This window comes from Mytilus edulis, chromosome 8 (assembly GCF_963676685.1).
Source record: "Mytilus edulis chromosome 8, xbMytEdul2.2, whole genome shotgun sequence".
Lineage (NCBI taxonomy): Eukaryota > Metazoa > Mollusca > Bivalvia > Mytilida > Mytilidae > Mytilus > Mytilus edulis.
In genome coordinates, this window is record NC_092351.1 from 24,009,336 (window position 1) to 24,032,726 (window position 23,391).

A 23,391-nucleotide genomic window follows, 5' to 3' on the forward strand; every position below is an offset into this window, starting at 1 on the left:
TGGATGCGTACATATCTGAGAGAAGAAGGTGCTTATATAATGATGGATGCGTACATATCTGAGAGGAGAAGGTGCTTATATATAACGATGGATGCGTACATATCTGAGAGAAGAAGGTGCTTATATAATGAAATATGTATGTCTGAGAGAAGAAGGTCCTTATATAATGATGGGTGCATGTCTGAGAGGAGAAGGTTCTTATATGATGGATGCATGTTAGAGAGAAGTCCCTCTTATAGTAATTAATGCATGTCAGGGAGCAGAAGGTCCTTATATAATGAAATATGAATGTCTGAGAGGAGAAGGTCCTTATATAAGGATGAATGTATATATGTCTGAGAGGAGAAGGTGCTTATATAATGACGGGTGTATGTTGGAGAGGAGAAGGTGCTTATATAAAATTAGATGCATGTCGGAGAGGAAAAGGTTCTAATATAATGATTGAATTCATGTCTGAGAGGAGAAGGTCCTTATATAACATTGGATGCATGTCGGAGAGAAGGTCCTTATATAATGATGGATGCATGTCGGAGGGTAGAAGGTCCTAATATAATGATGGATGCATGTCTGATAGAAGCTCCTTATATAATATTGGATGCATGTCGGAGAGGAGAAGGAACTTATATTATGATAAATGCATATCTGAAAGAGGTCCTTATATTATGATGGAGGCATGTCGGAGAGAAGGTCCTTATATAATGATGGATGTCTGTCTGAGAAAACTCTTCGTATAATAATGGATGCATGTCTGAGAGGAGAAGGGTCCTTATATACCAATGGATGCATGTCTGAGGGAAGAAGGTTGTAGTTTCTGAGAAACAGACTTAATCAAGAATATCAAACATTGACAATTGAACCATGAAATGAGGTCAAGATCAGATGAACCATGTCAGGCAGACATGTACAGCTTACAATCCTTCTAAACAACAAATGTAGATGGCCTATTGCTTATAGCTTAAGAAAAACAGACTTAAATACAAAAACTTAACACTGAGCAATGAACTGTGAAAATGAGGTCAAGGTAAAAAAAAACCTGTTAGACTGAAATGTACATCATATAGTATTTTCAAACACCAAACATAGTTGACCTATTGCATATAGTATTAAATAAACAGACAAAATCTCAAAAACTTAACCTTGACCACTTAACCATGAAAATGAGGTCAAGGTTATATGTCATCTGCCAATTGGACATGTACACCTTAAAATAATTCCATACACCAAATACAGTAGACCTATTGAATACAATACGAAAACAGACCAACACTTAATCTGAACTATAACCACTGAACAATGAAAATGATGTCAAGGTAAGAGGACACCTACCAGTTGGACATTTACACCCTACAATCCTTCCATACACCAAATATACTAGACCTATTCATTATAGTATCTGAGATATGGACTTGACCATCACAACGTAACCTTTTTCACTGATCCATGAAATGAGGGCAAGGTCAAGTGAAAACTGATGGGCATAAGAACCTTGCAAGGAAGGCACATACCAAATATAGTTATCCTATTAGTCATAATAAGAGAGAAATTAACATTACAAACAATCTTAACTTTTTTCCGAAATTAGTCACTGAACCATAAAAATGAGCTCAAGGACATTGGTCATGTGACAGACTAAAACTTCGTCACATAAGGCATATATATACAAAGTATGAAGTATCAAGGTCTTCAACCTTCTAAAATATAAAGCTTTCAAGAAGTTAGTTAACGCCGCCGTAGCCAGATCACTATCACTACGTCGAGCTTTCTGCAACTAAAGTCGAAGGCTCGACAAAAAAGTGGGAAGCTGCAGTTTTGTTCTGATAAGATCAATTTTAATTATTATGATAGAGGTTTCATGGAACATTTAATATCCCTGCAACGAAGTGCTTTTCATAGAACAATACTAAACTCCAAAGAAAATTCAATACGGAACTGTCCTTATTAAATCCCATTATCATACTCAAACATGTAAACAAAACAACCAGATGTCGGTTAAAAATGTCAAAAATAGAGGTACAGCAGACAACATTGTGTTTGAATCTTAATAAATATAAAACCAAACAAATCTGTCAACAAACAAAAACAAAATGGCATATAGACAGAGCACATAAAGATAAATTAAAGACAAGAATCGACCATAGCAAAATAACACTATGACGAAAGGAACAGTTGTGGCATGATCATCAGTTGGCAAATAATTCCGCTCTAACTGATGTTAAGGGCTATCATCAACTAGCAGTGAGGTGAGAGAATTTTCTCTGTGTTGAAGGCCTCCTTGTGACTTTGAGCTCACTGTGACTTTGATAGATGGAGAATAACAATAATAAAGCATGTTTTTTTTCTATGAACATACTGATTTTGTGTACAGGATGGATCTGCTACAAAACAGATTGATCAGGATTTCGTCTTTATTAAGTGTAGTTGGAGTATACGTTATGTATACAGGGTTTACTTTATCTTAACATTATTTAAGTGGTTTAGTTACACATTAAGTACATAGATATAAGGAGATGTGGCATGACTGTCGATGAGCAAGTCTCCATCCAAGTCATAATTTGTAAAAGTTTATAATTGTAGGTCAAAGTACAGCCTTCAACATTGAGCTTTGGCTCACACCAAACAGCAAGCTATAAAGGGCTATAAACATAACTAGTGTAAAATCATTCAAACAGGAAAACAAAAGGTATAACAATTATGAACAACATCAACAAACAACAACCACTAAAAAACAGGTTCCTGACTTAGGACAGGTGCAAACAAATATAGTGGGTTTAAATGTTTTAACAGGCACCAATCTTCACCCTAACCTGAGATAAAATTGTAGCAACACAACATAAAAAGACACACAATAAAATATCAATTGTTGAAACGTGCATCTGATGCAGTAAAACAAAATAGTATAATACACTCTGAACACAAGAATTTCATATTGTAAATTTCAAGAAATTAGTCCTTCTTTTGTTTCTTTAAGAGAACATTCAATATTCATTGTAAATATAATTATAATTATAAAGGAAAAACTATGCTTTATGAATAATCCCTCTGATGGATACAAAATGCTTTCTAAAATTAAAATCATTAATGATGATTATTTCAATGACAATATTTAATTTTGATTGATGGACTTGTTACCGAAGTTCACATTTTGCTATACAGATGACATCTTTCATTGTATAATTCAAAGTTTAGTGACTATGTTGATCTCATCTATCCTGTCCAATTTGACCTTTTTTATGTTAAATTTAAGTTTGCTTGACAATGAGGTTAAGTTGAGATCCATTGTTGAGTTCAAATGTGAAATCTCAATTACTGTTAAGAAACATTTCAGAATTGCCTGATTAGTAGGCATATATTGTGAAGTCCACACAATATTTCGTCATTTTACTACCATGATTTGGAAAGAGAGTTGCAGCATATAAGAAAGTTATTCAGTTCAACTCCTAGTTTAGACGATTGTGTTGCTTAAACCTTAGTTTTCTGTGTAATGTTTTGGGGACTATTGTTCATTTATTTTCTTCTTTAGTTTTGTGTTTGTCATCTACTCATTCTTTTTATTGTCATTTGCTACCTCCTTTATTTAAATTGTTCATTAAGCTTCTGCACTCAATTTATAATGAACCTGTTTCCAACATATTTACACCAAATAAATTTAGCAAAAAGAAGCATCTAATTTTTAAATACAAAAAGTCTTAATACCTTTCAGTTGTCACCAATTTGAATCAAGCACCTTATGTCCCATACTAGACACATTTTCCCCCATTATTCTTGGGTCTAAAGTCAAGGGATTTTCAAGATACAGTTAAATTAAGTTCTGTTTACATTAAATGCTAAAGAATCAACTATATTTTCCAAACAATATATATGCTGCTTTAAAGGTTGTTGATCTCTTTATTTACTTCAGGTAATAAATATCATCCATCTTATAAGAGTATACTACATCTTTTTTAATGTAAAAATCAAAAATAAAACTAATCATTCATCTGTCATTTAGGATATAAAACCCAATGGTTCCTATTGTTATGTTATAATATTGCACTGTGACTTATAGCAGGAAATCATCTATCATCATAAAGGATCATCACTGTTTGCTTGCATCAGCTCTTTAACTGCTGAACAACCTAAAATAAAATAATAATGTTATAATTAAAACTAGATTTTAAATTTTGATTCAGTAGCTAATGAAAAAGCTTGATGCATTTTATCTAAATGGTCTTTTATGTTACTAAAATTTTTAAATCCTTGAAATAAATGAACTGTTTTGATATAAATAAGGTAGTCAGTTGACCCAATGGAATTCTTTCATATTTTGCATGTTGGGTTCATTTATAACTGACTATACAGTTTGTTTTTCTCATTGTTAACAGCTGTATGGTTGCTTATAATTGCTTACATCCACTTCATTCGAACTTTAGTGGATACTTGTCTCATTGGCAATTGTACCACATCTCATTTTTATTTTGGAATCATTAGTTTCTCAATTCGTTTTTCTTTTTTGTATTATTAATGCAGACAGATTGGAAACATCATTTCCTGAGCATTACAGGTTGGCTATACAAATAACAATTTAGAAAAATAAATGACTAAAACATTGGATAAGTTTAAAGTAAACCAGATCCCAATGACCTCAGTTTATCGAGGTTTGATAGTATATAAACATTCAATTAAAATAAATCCTTTTGTTGATGAGAATTTGTTTTTAAAATATGTGAGTTATCATACAAAGTGTGTTGTGGGACATATAACGGGAGGGATTACAGTATACCATAACAAGTCCTGTCTATAAAAGACTTAAAACCATACATTTATTTTGTAGCTAACCAAGACACTTTTTCTAAAATAAAGCATGAAGCTTTCGGCAAGGCCTATTACATATAATACTAAGTTCTTCTATATAATTAGGATTATAAACAGACAGACAAACAAAAATTATCTTATGAAAAATCTAACTGATAGGAGTTTGAAATAAAAATAGAGAATATCTATTTTACAGCTATTGTTAATATCTACAGAAAGAGGAATAAAAATACTGTGTAAAAGGACATTTGTGTAAGGGGTTTCTTTTTAGTAATTTTTTTTTTAAATTACTACATTGCAGTCATTTGTTTTCATGAGTACCCATTTCTGTGGTATTTTTAAGAATATTTGATTTCTAAGTTATACATAAGTCTGCATATATATACAATCTATAGAAAATTTATATTTTTTTGAACATTTTATTTGTGGTTCACCTTTGGCTATGAAATTAATGAAAATTTGCTTCCAACTAATGAGAAGTAATTCACAGTATCCTGGCATTTTTGTATTTACCTTATTAGCACCTTCTAAACTTGTGATTAACTTTTTTAGATCTTCTCTGTTTAACTCTATGGAATGTACTTGCTGGCCTTGTTGACTTTGGACATCTAAGTCTAATGATGTAATGGGTTCTTGAACAGAGGCTATCTTGTCACTTGATAAGGCCAACTACAAATATAAATGCTTTATAAGACAGCAATCCAACAAAAAGCATGTACATGAAAATGTCAAGATTATTGTAGTATGTAGAAATATTTCAAAATATGAAATTTTGGATCAAATTTACTTGGTTTAATTCTAACATTTCTTTTTAATGATTGTAACATTTTTTAAACATTGTTAAAGGTGTCAGACCAATTTAAAATCCCTATCTGTTCAACCAAATTTTTCAATTTTCACAGCTTTCTAAATATTTTTCCTTAATTTTAACTTCATAGAAACCAGGTATATCCTGAATTGTACATGCATCACCTTTCTACATGCCAATTTTAAACCCATGTTTAAAATCTCCTAAGAAAGAATTACCTTTGGGAAAATAACTGTTCAAAACGAGTAGAATGGAAGGTTGGCTTTCTGATTACAACACCCTACCTTTTTTCACATTATACATAATGGGTATCTTATTTCATTTTTGCAAAAATACAGAGTTGGCTGAGTTCAAATATAATTCATAGGTGTATGTAGATAAAGATGCATTACAAAATAAACAGAGTTTCAAAAATATAACTTTTAATAAAAGTTAATTTTTACAGATACATAGAATTCAATCAAACCACATAAGGATATGATTATGAACACAAAGTACATAAGATGGCTTTTAACTGACTGTGCCTTGAAATTCAAAGGATTAGGCAAATAAATCACATGTTTTCTCATTTTATATACTTCCTTTATTTCGATATGTTCTAGTTTTTGCTAACCTTAACTTGCCAATCAAAGTCAGTGAGGACTGCATCTGATATAGAACTGGTTTCTGTTTTTAATGATTGTTGTACATCATCTCTCCGTACACTTATCACATCTAACACTATCTGTTTATGTCCATCAGGTAAATCTGAAAGTATCTCCAATATCTACAAAAGATGAATAGGAAAACATTTTTTAAGCTACATAAACATATATATATTATGTAGAAATCTCAAGTTTTAAAATGAATATAACACTCAATAAATTTGGTGATTTCAAAGCACTTTTCTGGATTTATTTCATCAGTTTCACTTAAACTCTGAAATTTGAAAGCTTTGGTATCTCCTTTTTATCTACTACATAATCTGCCATATAGGATAATACAATACTGTTGTACAATCTGTCTTTATTTTGAACCATCTTATGGATCCATATCACTTCATTGTAATAGTAACAAAAGGAAATCAGCATTCAAAGGGAGATAATATAAGACTGGATGGTACTTTTAATGTCTTTAATGCATTTCTTTTGGTGGTTATTGAATGTCAAGTGGAACAGATTCCATGCATTTTCAGAAAAAAAATATATCTTGCCAGTAAAGAGATCTAGTTTTGTTAAATACAAAGATTTTAAAATATTGAAAATAGAAGTAGGTCAATTAATAATCAGGTTTCCTTTTGAATATTTGGTTAACATGATCTTAATCTGATGAAGATTTTATTTAGCTAACCTTCAATGGATAAATTTATATATATTGCATATTAATTTTAACTGAAAACATCTGTAAATCCTATCAAAAAAATGTGCAGGTCTTTTCACAGCAAATGAAATAAAGGATAATGATCATTGTTGGTTTTTTTTCAAAATAAATAATTGTGTTTTTTTTTGGTTTCAGAACAATTTTTTTTTCAATCAAGTAAAATGACTACCTTCCTTTACCTTATTGATTACAATTCATATGGTGAATCTAAAACTTAAACCGATAAGTTTATGATTAATATTCAATTGTTCAGTAGGGTTCCTGACCTGATCTTTTGTAGTATCTTCTTTAACAACCTGTTTTACAAGTCCTGTATAGGCATCGGACAAATTCCACCACTCTGGAAGTGTAAACACTTCTCCATACTCTTGATAGATTGGTCGCCCAAGTTTACATATACCATCAACAATGCTGTGAAGGACCTACAAATATATAAAACAATCTTTAAAATACTTTGATCAAGAAGTTAAATCATGTAAATTGGTATATGGAAGTTAAACATGTTAAAAGTTCAGATTTTTTTTTTTATTCTGATCATTTATACTTTTTTCTTTGAAAGATCAAGAAATACTGTGGATTCAATCTGAATTAATATCATACTTGAAACTTCACCAGTCAACCATTGTCTTTCACTGAACTTGTTCTAAAGGGATTAATAATAAACAATTGGAAATTTATCATAGCAGAAAATAAATTAAAAATTTGTACTTTGACCATTTTGGTATCAAACTTTCCAAGGTCTATCATTTTTTTCAATTTTTTATAATAATTGGGATGATATGTAAGCGACCACTTTCTATTGTAAACATGTAAATATCCTGTATGTAACTTGGGCAGATGGTATATAGATATTTTTTTTTACAGAGGTGCATTTTCTTAAGGGGTGACATCAATATTATTTTCCTGATAAAATACATAGATTAAGTCCAAGATGCTTTCAAAATGAATGCCAATTAGGCATCCCACTGATTTAAAGAATCTAACTATAAGAATAAGCATTCTGCTGCTGACTTCTCATTATCTACAGCACAAGAAAATCAACTATCATCTAAAAATAGTTTTTTTTTAATTTCTGCAGTATTTACATGGACAGATCAACTGAAGATGGTATAACTTTAGGACTTATCAACTTTAGAACAGATCAATCTGCAAACGTATCTACATGTACATTTGTATTTGTGGCTTACTACAATATTTCTTTAGTCAACACAGGCCATGGCAGCCATTTTCACTGTCTTGGGTTGAAAGCTATGACTTAAAGACAGACAAGTGCTAGATTTTCATGAAACATAATGTTTGTGTCCGATTATATTTTAAAATTTCTTTTCAAAATTTAGTCTGCATTCTTTATCAGTTGTATTTGGGGACCAGCTTCTCCTTCATGTTCTTAGATATACTGTGCAGTCTGGTGTATCAGTGCACCTAAGACTTTCGGTATCTCTGACATAAAACCAAAAATCAGATCATACATGTCATATTGTGTGAGCAAATTCATGACATACTTTAAATTAATTTTATGAAATCTTCTTTATGGTTGGTGTTATTCTTTACACTTTAAATAATGTGTGTCCAAAATTAGGAAAACGTCAGCCCAGTCTTTACAGTTTTTCAAATGTTCTGTGATTTTGAGCATGCATTTTATAAATAACTGATTTAAAATGCAAGAAATATTTTACATTACCAAAATTAGTTCAGTTTGATGAAAGAGACAGCCAAGGATGCAGAGCAGAATTTAGTTCATTTTGATAAAAGTATGACTTAAAACGAAACCAATTTCATTTGAAGAGTTTATTTACTTGAGCGCAGCCATTTTATGAGCATAACATGGTATTCAGAATTAAAAGTATGGATAATCTTGATTGGTTGTTATGTGCGCCCGTTATTTTTTATTATTAAAGACTTTGTGCATTCTGCATTATATCATATTCATAGGCCAAACAAATTATTTTCCTTAGCCCTAATGGAAATGAGATGTCTTTTCAACGCTAAGACGATACACATATTTTTAAGTGCAAAATTGATAGGCATGGGAGACAAGTACAACATATGTTAAGGTTCATCATAACCTTTTGGCTAAAATGGCCGTATTTACACCCCAAATTTTACTCTGAGTACAGACTAACCTATACACCTGCAACAGTTTTAAGGGATGGCAGGAACTAGATATATAAATTTTAAATGCATTTTATGTTTCAGAAAATTATAAACTTTTCTAGATTTTGCTATCCATTTTTTTTCGTTCCTGCAGAAGGTGCAAAAATTAACTAAGTAGTGAAAACGATTGAGAAGCTCCCCTCATATAATCAATGTTGTGAGTAGTATTGATTTAAATGGACAATAGGTGATTTAACAGGTTTAAACTGTGTAACTGAGTGGACCGTATCAAATGAAACTCGGGTGTTTGTTTATTTTGCTATCTTATTCAGACTGGAAAAAAATGAACATCAAAATCCAGGTAAGTTTTTAATTTTCATATAACTTTTATATATCTAGTTCCTGCCATGCCTTAAAACTTTCCTGGATGTACCAGTTTGTCTGTACTCATAGTAATTTTGGAGGTGTAAACACGGCCATATTTTTCAATTCCTTATGATGAACCTTAAGAAAAACAACGCGAACCTATATTTTTGGGACCAAAAAAATACTGTCTGAATAACTTTTCAGTAACTCTAGCAAGGTTTCGTTTAAAAAATCAACTTTCTGAAGTCTGTATCTAAAAAAAAAAGGCTATCATTGTCGTCTATTGGAAAATTAATTGTTTATTTCAATCTATAGTCATTATTTTTTGGACTAGTAAATGTCCAATAGTATAGAAATGTGTTCCAACACGAAACAGCAAAGTTTTCAGGGGAACTATGGTTCGGCAGAACAAATATTCGTTGACATATATGTGGAGTATACTTCTTTTTTCGCTTAGCGTACACGTTTGGTCTGCTTAGAGTCAAGTTTCCCTAAAAACAAAAGACACTCCCTCTGATTTTGGTCTGTCATTTTGAGATCATGTGCTCAACATGAAATCACGTGATTGAACAAGCACCTGTTGTCAACTTCGTTTTAATTGGATCATTAGTAAACCTTTCACCAATCGAACTCGCCGTTATGAATGGTATCTATGTTGTGGTGACGTAGTTGTGTATGTACACAAAAGACTTGTAAAAATCGATTAAAAAAAATGCATTCCAGTTTGGGACATGTGTTTGGAAGTTACCCTGGGTGATGTCCACCCGAACGTTAAGGTTATGGTTGTCTTCAACTGATTATTAAGTCAACCATGTCTGTATTGTAAACCATGACATAGAACGACGGAATTGGTTTTACCTTCATTCCAGGTCATGGTTGAAAAGGATTGCAAAACTGCACGTTAACATATGAAAAGATTGTAAATTGTATTGGAAATTAGTTTGATGGTGAAATATTTATATTTTGAAAGGATGATTTTGATTTAGTTTATTGTGATTATTCTGGAAATGTGCTTAAAAAATATTTTCACGTGTTGGCAAGGTATAAGTATAACCGGAAACTAGTGATATACTGATAACAGTATAACAAAAACAACAAAACGATTTATTCAGCACTATAAGATTCAGAATGGGAAACTTTTTCGACAAGGCTAACAAATCTGGACCAAAGACACGCACTGTCACAGTAAATCATACTCAACCACCTGACTTGGCCCCTAATGCAAAGGGTCACCCAAATAGGACATTCAAATCAAATAGAATTAGGACTACAAAGTACTCAATAATAACTTTTATACCAAAGAATTTGTTTGAACAGTTTCATCGATTCGCTAATTTGTATTTCATATTTGTGGTATGTTTGAACTGGGTACCTCAAGTTGCAGCGTTTGGAAAAGAAATAGCTATGATTCCAGTGATATTTGTTTTACTAGTGACTGCTATTAAAGATGCATATGAAGATTTCAGAAGATACAAGTCTGATAAATGTATAAATCATAAAACTTGTAGAGTCTACAAACATCATTCTAGGTGAGGTCATATATATAACTTTTTGTTTTTGTCCCAGATTTCACAGTTTCAAAACATATATGTACATTTACATGTTACTTAAGTACAGACTCAAATACTCGACATTTCAAATTCATGTTTTTTCTTGTAATTAACACACATCACAATGCTTATATTACAAAGTCACAGAGAGAACCAAATGTTCAAACAATGACACATTTTCCATGTTTTCTATGCTGATTAACCATACACATGTAGGTCTACAGGTGTAACACATTCATAAAAAAACATCTTGAGACTGGTGGATTCTTGTTGGTTATCAATTACTTGATTTAGATTGATATGAATTTCTCTAATTAAACTGCCACTGTATTTTACAATAATTATGAGGGCCAGGGTCCTCAACTGTTTTAATGCTTAATAAGGGTACATTCATAAGTGCTGAGTCTTATACCTACATTTGTGTACATGTACATGTACAATGTAGGTCACACATTCACAGATTTGTAGCTGGATAAGATACGGGTAGGATCCATCATCATTCGTGGCAATTTGTATTGTCCGTAGATTTACGTACATGTATTGTAGCCGTCGTAACACATACATGTAATAGTACATGTACTTGTATATATCCATAACAATTTTTGAACATGCACAAAATTTTCTCCTGGCGCTCTGGCTTCCTCCACCCACAAAAACTGACTGCCACAATGTAAATGTACATTTAGCCAAGGCAAAGTGCTAAAAGTGGTGCTAACCACTGACAAATGTATCAATCAATATTGTTCTTCAAGACAGAGATATCAATCATAATATTAAAACCTCCAACAGATTACAAATGTAAGTGTAAAGACATCATTCATGTAAGCAATATGAGTGAAGCATGTAACATAGTTACAAAGAAATTTATAATCATTGTTATTGTTATAATTGTAATTATAATCAAACAGTAATGTACAATTTTAATTAAAAACAAACATACAATTATGTATATCATATGTTAATGTCAGAAATTATTGTGTGCATATAATGTATTTATCATGTTTATTCCGATTTATTATTGCAATTTTTGAAGAATAGACAAAAATCAGTGATAGTCATTACATGTACATGCATGTAGTACCCCTACATGTTAATTATTGTGATTTCAAGAAAAACGATAAATATATCCAATGCTTACATGTACAGGGTTTAAAAGCACCATGGTACCCTGGTATTATATTTTCTACCATGGACCCAGGGTTCTGACTAAGGCAAGTCCATGAGTCCTGGACTCATCAAATCTGTCTATTTGGACTCATCACTTTCAAAACTGGCGAGTCCACAGATGCATCAAGATCACAGTTAAACACAAATATCATCATTTAATAGCAAAAGTTTAAAAGTAATCTGAATTTAATGTCATTTCATTGCTCTAACTGTAAGTCCATGGAGACTTAAATATTACATTATATTGCAATAAAATATCTTCTTGCTGTTGGACTCACCTTGGCCAGAAATGACGAGTCCCTGGACTCGCCTTCAACAATCCTTAGCAAGAACCCTGATGGTGCTACATGTATCTCGGAGGATTTTATCATTGAATGTATAGCGGACATGGTGCTATTAATTTTGGAAAACCAGTGCTACATTTATGTTAATTTCCATGGTGCTATTTGAAATTTTTTTGGAGAGTACAGACTTATTATTTCAATGTGCATGTACATGTAACTCACATTTATATAAATAAAAACCTAGCAATAATTTCTGAATAAAAGTACATTTAATGATAACATTATTTATTAATTTTTGAAATCAAGGTCAGCTTGGGAACATGTATTTAGGTATATGTATTAACACTGTCTGTTCTAAAAATCATTTGCAGAGTGAATCTGAGTGATTCAATGTCAGATGTGACATGGTGACAGTTCTTAATTTCACGTTTCATGTGTTCATACACATACAATAACATGTTTCACAGAAAAAGTCTTTGTTTTTGTTGTTGTTGTGATCACTGCTGGCATGAAAATATAAAGAATATTGTCATGATTATGAGCATGATGAGTGCATGTTTAATTTTATTTAGTATTGTTCATGTTGTCTGTATGTATAGATGTTTAGTTTGATCAATATTTACACGTAGGAAAGATTAAAATACATGTTCAAGTAACTAAAACATGAATGAAACGTTTAAGATTTTTAAGAGTAAAAAATGTGCCTATTGCATAACATTCCTAAAGAAAATACATAATTACAGTAGTATTATTTAAATCCTGAACATGCTGAATAAGGCAAACAAATACATAGATACATTGTATAAGAAGTGGTACATGTATGAGTTCCAATGAGACAACTCTCAGGATCCATCCAAGTCACAATTTGTAAAAGAAAACCTTTATACATTTGTGCATGTTCTTTGCTTATGTTGGTTAATATGTCTAAGTATATGTTCATGTAAAAGGTGTTATAACAAACTGTTATATGTGTAAGTATCACTTTTTACTTGTTTCTAGAAAGTCATTTAAGAAAGCTTGATTCTAACTGTTAATTCAATTAAAATTTCATACTAACTTAAGGATTCTCCTTTCTGGGAAATGCCACTGAGATTTTAGCAATAGAGACAATGGTGAGAAGTGCATATTTTCCTGAAATTCCTGTGAATTTTCATCTTATAATGAGTTCACAACTTTTATGTGAATTAAAGATATGTAGATATAAGATAAGTTCTCTTCGAATTCACATGTTTAGACCTTAAAGTTTTCTGACAATCTGAATAAACATGTACCTGTATCTAGTTGAACATCAATTCAAGAAAATCAACAATTGTACACAACATTGTAATATACTTTTTTTGGTACATCTTCTCCTCATCAATGATCAATGCTGTTCCTAGCTGTAAACATGTACATTTCTGTACTACTGCTAAGAAGAGGAACAGCTATGTATCTTATTATGATTTCAAATTCCCATTGCAAGCTTTTTAAAATGATTTTCTGGAAATAAGATACCAAAACCATCACAACTTGAAGCATGATATATATTATATATATATTGTATATGCAATAATCATTTTGTAAATTGTTTAATCATACATTTGATAAGAACTATAGAACTATATATGATATCTAAATGTTTTTCATCATATATTTTCTTGTTTTAGTGATGGGGATGAACGATATGTAAAAACAGAATGGAAAGATATATATGCCGGAGATATTGTACATTTATCATGTGATGAAATCATACCAGCTGATATATTATTATTACACAGCAGTGATCGCGCTGGTCTGTGTCATGTAGAAACCAGTAATTTAGACGGAGAGACAAATCTGAAGCAAAGACAAGTAGTAGAAGGCATTGATTATCAGGTAATTGTATAATAACAGGGGTCAATAAGTAGGACATAGCTGAACAAATATCAGGTATCCGAGACAATTAATAAGAACTTTGTTTAATCAGAACATGAAATGTAACTTTTAGACAAGAACCATTTAAAAAGTAACGAATAATATTGTTGAATGATCTAATAGATTGGTATTGATTTTAGTTATATAAATGTCCTACATATTTCAGGATCTTTAATAGATGTTTGTAAATGTATTCAAAGTTGCTAACAAACAAGAAGTATTAAAAGTAAACTTATAAAAAAAGACACGAAGGGAGGACCTTAGTTGACAGGGATCAAGAAGTGCATTTGAAATACATATATAAAGTACCTAGAAAATCAACTTTAAGATGTAGACTATATATATATATATCAATCAGAATTTTAAATATGTATTTTTGATGCAACCAACCAACACAAGATAAAAATTACAAACAAGCAAGCAAATGGGTTGATGTAAATGTATGCTAAACAATAAACAATAACAAATATACACAACACAAGAACAGTCTTTACGCTTAACCACACATCCTACAGTATTTGCTTGTCAAATTATTTTCAGGCTTGTATAAATCTTCTCAACAAGCCAACAAATTCCAACAAAAAATGTTCAATAAACTGAGCTTCAGGCTTGTGGACTGAAAAGTTTATCATGAAGTTAAGGCTGCAAGAGAAAGAAAAACTATCATTTAAAGTGTCTTGACTCATCAGATAAGAATAAAGCATATATATATAAGACACAGAAACCGTAAATCTAGAAATCATACACTTCTACTTTTAACAAAAAAATAGAACCATGAAAATAAGTGTTTATAGTACATTCATGTATTTCATCTTTGAAATTGCTACCACAGGAAATTCACTGATTTTTTCAAAATTGGTATTCCTGTCCTACAATACACTGTACATGTACATGTAGTTAATTTTTGTAGTTGGATGGCACAGGTTTTCTGATGTGCCTGTGTCTCTGTTTATCTTGTCGATCCCTCTGATAAGTTGAAGTTTTGAGTTAAAACATTAAAGTAACCATGGATTTTGATCACATCAACTTGAAAAAAATTTGCTAAAGATTCCTTGGCTTCTAAAAGGGAATGATTTAATATTTGGTCTGAAGCTTGATAATGTTCTGTTGTAACAAGTTAGCAATTGAATGATTTTAATATTTTGTCTGTGAATAAATTAAATATTTGGTCTTGGAAAGATCAGTTATACTTTGGTATACATGTTAACTCAATTAGTTGCATGCACTGATGCAGGTCCAGACCCAGTATTGGTCTTGTTTTGACTAAGTGTGAAACTGTGTTCTAATAAAATATAATTGCTAGATGATTAGGATATATATATCAAAATGGGACCATTTTGATTCTGACAAGGTGTTTTAATGCTAATTGCTGATATGTGAGGCAGCTGATGTGAGGGAAAATGCATGTACATGTATTACAAATGTATGACTAAAGTGTGACGTACAAATGGCTTCTAAATACCTCAAGAGTTTTACTGTATTGATTTACAATACATTGTGATTTTCAAATTCAAGTGTTAGAAGTAGTGTTATCATACCTCTTCCCTTGAAGTGAATAATGGACAATACTTATCAAAAATGTTCTTCAAATAAGTTACCATGATAAATAAGTTTAAAACATGTTGGTCTTTTTGAATGATTTTTGATAACAAAGAACTATGACAATAAAGTCTTAAGATGTTTGTAAATTAGAACCTAATTCTATATATAGATCAGTTCTCACAACCAAATCAGAAACTTTAACAGGTTTAAGAATTAGATTTTCTCTTACGCATTTGTTTCCACTGTTTTCAATCACAAACATCAGAAACTTCTATGAAACTAAAAATATTCTGATGATTAAAGGCTAGAATTTATTATAGTAAAATAACCCCACTGACACATGTAGTGCATGTAGGAAGTATACAAGAGATGTGTTTTCATGTTTTACATTTTAATTCCCATACTTATACATTAAAAGTTTTATACAATGTGAGTCAATGTTTTTTCAAGTGTACAAAAAACAAATAAGGAAATTCTTCAGCTGCTTATTGACCTTTTCCTGATGTGGTTTCCCTTAGATAGTAAATTCAAATGACAGTATTTCAATTTTTTTTTTTTTTGGTCTTTTGGGTCTGAGAATATTACCTGAGATGTAATAATTATATACATGTAGCAACAATGTTGTTTTTTATTTGTTTATTTATTTTGGTGATTAATCTTTTGGGGCAATCATATGTACAGTTTCACTTTTATAACAAAGGAGCAAAAGATACCAGAGGGACAGTCAAACTCATAGATTGAAAATAAACTGACAACGTCATTGCCAAAAAAATAAAAAGACAAACAGACAGGTAGCCATTTTGTCAACAAGACAAAATTGATTATTAAGATACAAGCATGACAAGAAATATTTTTCTTTTCTTATTGATATTAAATTGACTGCCCTTAAAACAGTTTTATTGACTTAATTTTACATTATTGAAATATATTGCTAGTAGGTAGTACAAAGACAGGTCATGTGACAGTGGTGTTTATTTGTCGATTGTTTATTTAGTATAAAATTTATTGTATCATGTGATGATGAAGCATTGGAACATATATGACATCAATTGAATAATTTTTTTTAAATCGTATATTTCAAATTTTTTAAAAAGAATTCTGTGTTAATTGTCCTAAAATATATTAAATCTGATGTTATTGATACAATTAAGTAAAATCCAAATGCTGACATATACATATTTATATAACTTTTACCATAGTTTATATGTACATTTATAGTCATGATAGTTTGCAATTGCTCATAAGAGAATCAATAATCATTCTATGAAAAAATGAAACTGAAAAAAAAAATGTCAGAGTAAAAGTATGTATGGGATATATACCAATCAGTTTTGTTGGGTAACACTTTTATACTTTCCATGAGTAACTGTCTTAAATGTATTTATGACAAAAGTGAACAACCACTTAAAGTCTGACAAAGAGAAATATCTTTCAAAATATACATCTTTAATACAACAAGGTTTTTGTTGAGATTGGTAAATTTTGAATCAACTATATGAGGGAATGATATTCATTTTTGTATGGTCATACATTTTTATTTGTACATGTTTCTAAAATAACTACATAAGTCAATTCAAACACTTAATCAATTTGTCTGACATCTTACGTAAAAATAACCAAGGTTCAGTTTGTGTGTGGTTGACCTATATTTCATGCAAGAGTGATTCATGTGACTATGACAAAAAGTCCTAATCAAATCAAATGGGATATAGGTAAAAAAAGGAAAATGTCTTTGACATGTCCATTTTGGTATATTGATTCCTTTTTATAACATGTCTAAATTAAAGTTCCAATTTCTGACCCTGAAAGGTAAAGTTAAGATTCCATTTAAATGTGTAATATATATTAATGTATACTTGTAAAATCCACTCCTATTTGATATTTGTTCAGTAAGCCTTAACTAACACCCTATATATTCAGACTACCATATTACAATGTATATAACATGTATAAACAATTTATTTGGACAAAAGTCTTAGAATGAATTTAAAGCATATTTTGAAGTTTTCTTAACAATTTTATGAAGTTCAAATAATATTTTATCCTTTACTGAAAATTAACTCATTTAAAGTATGTCCTGGTTTTAATTTTAGTTGCTATCCACTAAAATTGTGTTATTTAAGTAGAATTATTTACACTTCCTCAAAAGGGTGGAGAGTCCATTTGTATCTACACTTCCTACACTGTAATGCAAAGGTTGTTTATACAATGTCTGACATACAAAGAAATATCCCAATTTTGATGTTCACCCCATGAACCAGCTCCCATATTTTCTGTTCATGGCTGTATCCTCATATGATCCTGAATTAAAAATAAAAAGCGTGAAAGTGAAAAGTATGGTTCTTAATTAATTAAACAGAATTTAGTTTTAAAATGACTTAGTACATATATACATTAACTTGAATGAAGATATTTATTTTCAAGAATATTTTTCTGAGAATTAAGATAGAAAAGCAGCATTTACTGCATTAAATATTAACTATTTTAGTGTTTAATAGTGTAGGTTTGAAATGCACATGCTAAGTGATGCGCATTCATATATTTCTCCCTAATTTTAATTGAATGAAATCCCCCAAATAATTCTAAACCTATGCATTGAATACAACTTTAACAAATCATCTTGATCAACTAATTCTGTCACGATTTATGCATTTCAAAATTGGAAAAAATTATAGGTCAAGATATTTGTAGACAATCAATGACAATATAAACAACAAAACACCATACAAGGTTTTTAGAAAATGAACTTTACAATTTAAAGTCGGTTTGGTTTACAATTCAAACCTAAAGTTTGTCAGAGTTCCAAAAATATTAAATAAGTAAACATGCCTGATTTCTCATTGATAATCTGTCATTGCAATTGTAAAATTTTAAGCTCAATAAACATTATATTTTTGGTAAATAGGCCACACATGGAACAGTAAATATAATCAACAACATGATTAATGGTTTATTGTATACTGAAAGAAGATTTAAATAGGGGATTCCAAAATTTAACAAAATTATTATCAACCTAACAGAGAAATTTGTCTTTTCTTATAATAGTTAAATATTAAATTTTTAATGCCTATTAATATTATATCATCAGTCTTATTTAAAATCATAAATCTGCATAAGATTCACAATTGAATTCAAATTACAATTCTTGGTATATTCTGAGTTTGTGTGATTTAAGACAGGGATTATGCTTATTTCAATTAATCAATATCTAAACCTGGTCCCGGTATTAGTAGATCATATTTCAGGGAATTTACATTGAAATCAGTATCTGTAATAATGAGATAGTTACCTGAGGTCTCAATGATTTTCTTTTAAAGTCACACTTTTAGATTGGATAATTTAAGAAGATATTTATAATGATCACAATCATTGACAAAGGAAAACCTTTGCATGTAAGAATGATAATAATTTGAAATCCAAAGTCACATGAAACTTGAATCATATTGAAGGTCTGTCAAACATTAGGGAAATAAGTTAAAGTAGGTCGGGTTCAGTCTGTAGTCTCACCAAAAATCTCACATAGCATCCTGTTAAACAAGAAGTTTTGAATAGAAATCTTGATTCTAGAAATTATAGAATCACGTCCATATATTCATAACACAAACTATTAGAAAAAAATTACATATAGCAATCAAAAAATAATAAAGTATCCCAATGCTGTGATGTTAAAGCCACTTGGAAGACCACATGTTTAGTCATAAGTGATACTTCATATTGGACTAAATGTCCAGTCAAATTATTTTATAGACTTATGTGCTCTCCTGTTCAACTTTTTGTAGTTTGAAATAACACTTTACTTCTGTGGGGACATCAGTTGTGTCTCTCAGACACAATTATATCTCAAAGAAAGTCTTACATTGACTTTGTTATAAAACAGTTACTTCAAAATGGAGTGCCAGGGTATCACTTTGTCTAGTTATATATTTGTATTTATAATTTTACTAATTTGGCTGTTTCTTTTTCAGGACAAATTTAAACCAGAAAAGTTTTGCTATGAAGTAGAATGTGATTTACCTAATGCAGAAATATACAAATTCACAGGTTATATGTAAGTAGAAATATATATAGAATTTGAAATAAAGAATTTACATTGTACTATAAGACATGTAAGAGAAAATAAATTGATTGAATATCAACCATTCTCCTACTTCCGTTATAATCTTCAATCTATAAATACTTGGTTTTTTTTGTAATATAATTTTGATTATTCATAGATCCATACTTTCAATCCCCATGTCATACATGTAAATACATAATTATAAGTATGTGATGCAACAGTGTAGTTATATCTGGATTGTTGTAATGCTGGTATGAACAATAAGATTTGTATGATCAGATTAACCTTGAACCTATTTATGTATTAAATGTACATGTTTTATACGATTAAGTGTGTACACATAATATGAATGCATTCATAAAACTTAAAACAAGAATTAACGTGTGTGTTCTTCACTCTCCTAAAAGGAGCACTCCAGAAATAATGAAATTCTTTTCTGCTTGAATGTTTGTGCCCTAATTTTAATTTGTGGATTGCATAAGTCATGTCTTATTCGTTGGTAGAATTGAAATTCTTCCAATTACTGTTTCACCAAAACAAGTCTAAATAATTCCTCCGGAGGGCATCCCAGAAAAAAAATAAAATAGCCTTGCAAGATGTCTTAATTATTTGGACTACACCTAATCATGTTTATAGATATAAGTCACTAAAATTGTGAAAATAAAATTTACTGTATTTCGTAGAAAAAAAACAGTAAATATTACTTTGATATGATTTAGAATCTGATCCTGTTTCACACAAATTTAACGACATAAATCAATCATAAGACTTTAACAGTTCAGTGTACTTAAGGTCAATGTAAGTCGTAAGATTTTTTGAGAAAGACACACAAGGTACAATTGTACTAATATAAACTGTAATACAACCTATTTTTCTTCCTGTTGAGAAGTTTTACACACCATACCCCATCTGTTACATGTACCATAGATAAGATCAGTATTGAATTATTGTCAGTTTAGCCTGTGGGGCTGGATCAATTTTCAGATACTGGGTATATGTAATTATTTAACACAGACAACGATAAACAATGAAATTTAAGTAGACTGTTTATTGAAAATAAATACACTATTATCACATTTAAATTACATAGGATTTAAATTTTAATAGAATAATACTTACTACAATACAATATAAGAACATGATGAATATCTAATGCAAAGTTACTACCGTTATATTATGTAATTATTCATTAGTATTTAGTTTTATGTTTAAAAATATTTATAGAAAAAAGAAATGGTCTAGCGATATGCTATTGTCTTGACTTTAATAGTCTATATTTAAAAACACAAAGGAGTGTGTTATTGAACATTTTGAAACCTTATTTGAAGTTCTTTGTTTTTCTGTCAAATCATATTAGTTTCCCTTTAATCAAATTATGCTGATAAAGTAAAAGTGACCAAAAAAACTTTGCTATCTCATCCTGAAATGACATCTCTCTATATTATTTCAATAAAAATAATACTGGAATCTAACAGGATTCCTACTTGTATGACAAGATTTATTTCCCCATTGTTTCGTAAAAATTATGGCGATTATAAACATTCAGATGCATAAAAAGCACAAGATTTACAAAATATCGGTATTATTTCTAGGTTTTTTTATGACATAATTTTTTGTATAATCTTTCAGTAAACATGGTCCAGATAGAAAGAAAAAAGTACCATTGAATAAAGACAATCTGTTACTGCGGGGATGTACTATCAGGAACACAGATTTTATAGAGGGAATGGTTGTATATGGAGGTAACGTTTTAACATTAAAACTTGTTTATTATGCTTTAACAGTCTCTTCTTACAGAATCTGTAGAAATATTATCTTTTCTTTTATCATACTGAACATTTCTTCTTGTATTAATTTCCAGCAAGACAACTCTCTATATGAGAACAAATGACATAGCAGTTAACAACTAAAGGTGACTGTACAACCTTTAACAATGAGGGAAACTCTTTGTCAAATAAAAAAAGCTATAAAGGGTCCCAAATGACAAATGAAAAATAAATGAGAAAACTATGACCTTAGTAGATTTGTTATTGAAAATGTCATTAAATAAAATGTTTTTCTCATTTTAAATAGAATTAAATTACAAAGTTAGATAATGTTCTCTTTTTACCTTTAGTTATTAGATCAGATTTCATTGAACTGATGAAACTCCAAACGTTTTATTTTTTGTGTATTTTATTGTATTTGGCATACACTTTCTGACACCAATGCTTAAAAACTAGTTATTTTGTCTTAAAATGTCAAAACAATAAAATGAAAAATAAAGTATTTCACCTCAAAACATTATAGGTAATATTGCTAACATTACAAACATACCTGTTTACAGTCAGTGACTGTATATAATAAATGAATACAGATTAGACTGTTGGTTTTTCCTGTTTGAATGACTCTACACATGTGATTTTTGGGGCTTTTATAGCTTACTGTTCGGTGTTGGCAAAGTCTCTATGTTTAAGACCGTACTTTGACCTATAATGGTTTACTTTTACAAAGTGTGACTTGGATGGAGAGTTGTCTCATAGGCACTCATACCTCATCTTCTTATATCTATATACAATCAAAGACTGTGTAATCTATGACTGAAATTAAATTAAAAGTTAACCTTAGTTTAAGTTAAACTAACCTCAGTAAGGTATTTACACAAAGCAATCATTTAAACAGGCAAAAATTCAATACAATTTGATGAAGTTTACTCAATGAGCATATTTTTTATTTCCGACTTGCCTTACATGATAGATATATCTGGATTTTGATTATTATTTGTTTTAGATTTCAGAAGTATTTCATTTTCAACGTATTTTTCAGGTCATGAAACAAAAGCAATGTTGAATAACAGATCTCCACGATATAAACGTAGCAAATTAGAGAGACGTATAAACCGTGACGTTATTTACTGTGTTGTTTTGTTATTGTTGATGTGTTTTCTTTCTGCAATCAGTAAGTTACTTTTTATATTTGCTATGTCTAAAAATATTTTGGCTGCTCAAATGAATACTGTTGAATTTTTACAAAGGCAACTGAATTTTAAATATCTTATGAGAATGGGTGTAGTGCTGTCACTGCGATCAAATTCTATCTTCAGTTGAATGGAGTCTATTACAATATTGGTATTCGTGTTAATTTATTTGAAGGTTTATCAATACATGAAATCTTTGGTAATGGAAAAAAAGGCATTACATATTTTTTTTAAACTATTAAAAAAATTAGTTATTGGTAATAAAATATTATGATTATACCAATGACACAGATATTGTCAAAAAAAAAATGCAGTTATTTATAGATGATATAAATAGGATACTTCTGTCATGTCAATTCAGGAAGTAATATAATTTTATTCTAACTTTTATGTATGATCATTATTTGTAGTAATGATTTTTTTTTGAAAATTCTTTTATTTTATCAGTAATAAGATGCTTATATTTCTACATTCTAAATATTGGGAAAAAAAGTGTATATTTTGTTCCTTATTAGAAATATAAA

The 23,391-nt window shown here is 30.0% G+C and overlaps 2 protein-coding genes across 5 annotated transcripts in view; one reads left to right on the forward strand and one right to left on the reverse strand.

The window, feature by feature from the left end:
• Positions 1-3,862: 3,862 nt before the first annotated feature.
• LOC139485139 (COMM domain-containing protein 8-like) lies at positions 3,863-10,012 on the reverse strand. The gene is made up of 5 exons (XM_071269354.1): positions 9,881-10,012; positions 7,225-7,380; positions 6,213-6,365; positions 5,305-5,460; positions 3,863-4,115 (listed from the first exon to the last, which is right to left on the reverse strand). Exons 1-5 carry the CDS (start codon positions 9,947-9,949, stop codon positions 4,092-4,094), a joined length of 558 nt encoding a protein of 185 aa, XP_071125455.1. The 5' UTR covers positions 9,950-10,012; the 3' UTR covers positions 3,863-4,091.
• An 11-nt stretch (positions 10,013-10,023) lies between these two features.
• LOC139485138 (phospholipid-transporting ATPase VD-like) overlaps positions 10,024-23,391 on the forward strand; it is a 38,413-nt gene continuing 25,045 nt past the window's right edge. For 2 of the 4 annotated variants that reach the window (XM_071269350.1, XM_071269349.1), the window contains exons 1-5: positions 10,039-10,947; positions 14,066-14,273; positions 19,820-19,902; positions 21,541-21,653; positions 22,717-22,848. In XM_071269350.1, the coding sequence (XP_071125451.1) occupies positions 10,547-10,947; positions 14,066-14,273; positions 19,820-19,902; positions 21,541-21,653; positions 22,717-22,848 (937 nt within the window). In that variant the 5' untranslated portion in view covers positions 10,039-10,546. Of the gene's footprint in view, positions 10,948-14,065; positions 14,274-19,819; positions 19,903-21,540; positions 21,654-22,716; positions 22,849-23,391 lie in introns of all 4 variants that reach the window. The other 2 variants (XM_071269351.1, XM_071269353.1) reach the window with 2 other exon arrangements.

What these genes read in the sequence shown, in the direction of transcription:
- LOC139485139 (XM_071269354.1), bottom strand. Translation starts at nt 9,949, where the DNA reads ATGACAGACCAAAATCAGAGGGAGTGTCTTTTGTTTTTAGGGAAACTT. An exon ending in AAGATACTACAAAAGATCAG is followed by an intron (nt 6,366 to 7,224) that starts GTCAGGAACCCT and finishes CATCTTTTGTAG; the next exon opens with ATATTGGAGATACTTTCAGA. An exon ending in GTTTAGAAGGTGCTAATAAG is followed by an intron (nt 4,116 to 5,304) that starts GTAAATACAAAA and finishes ATTTTATTTTAG; the next exon opens with GTTGTTCAGCAGTTAAAGAG.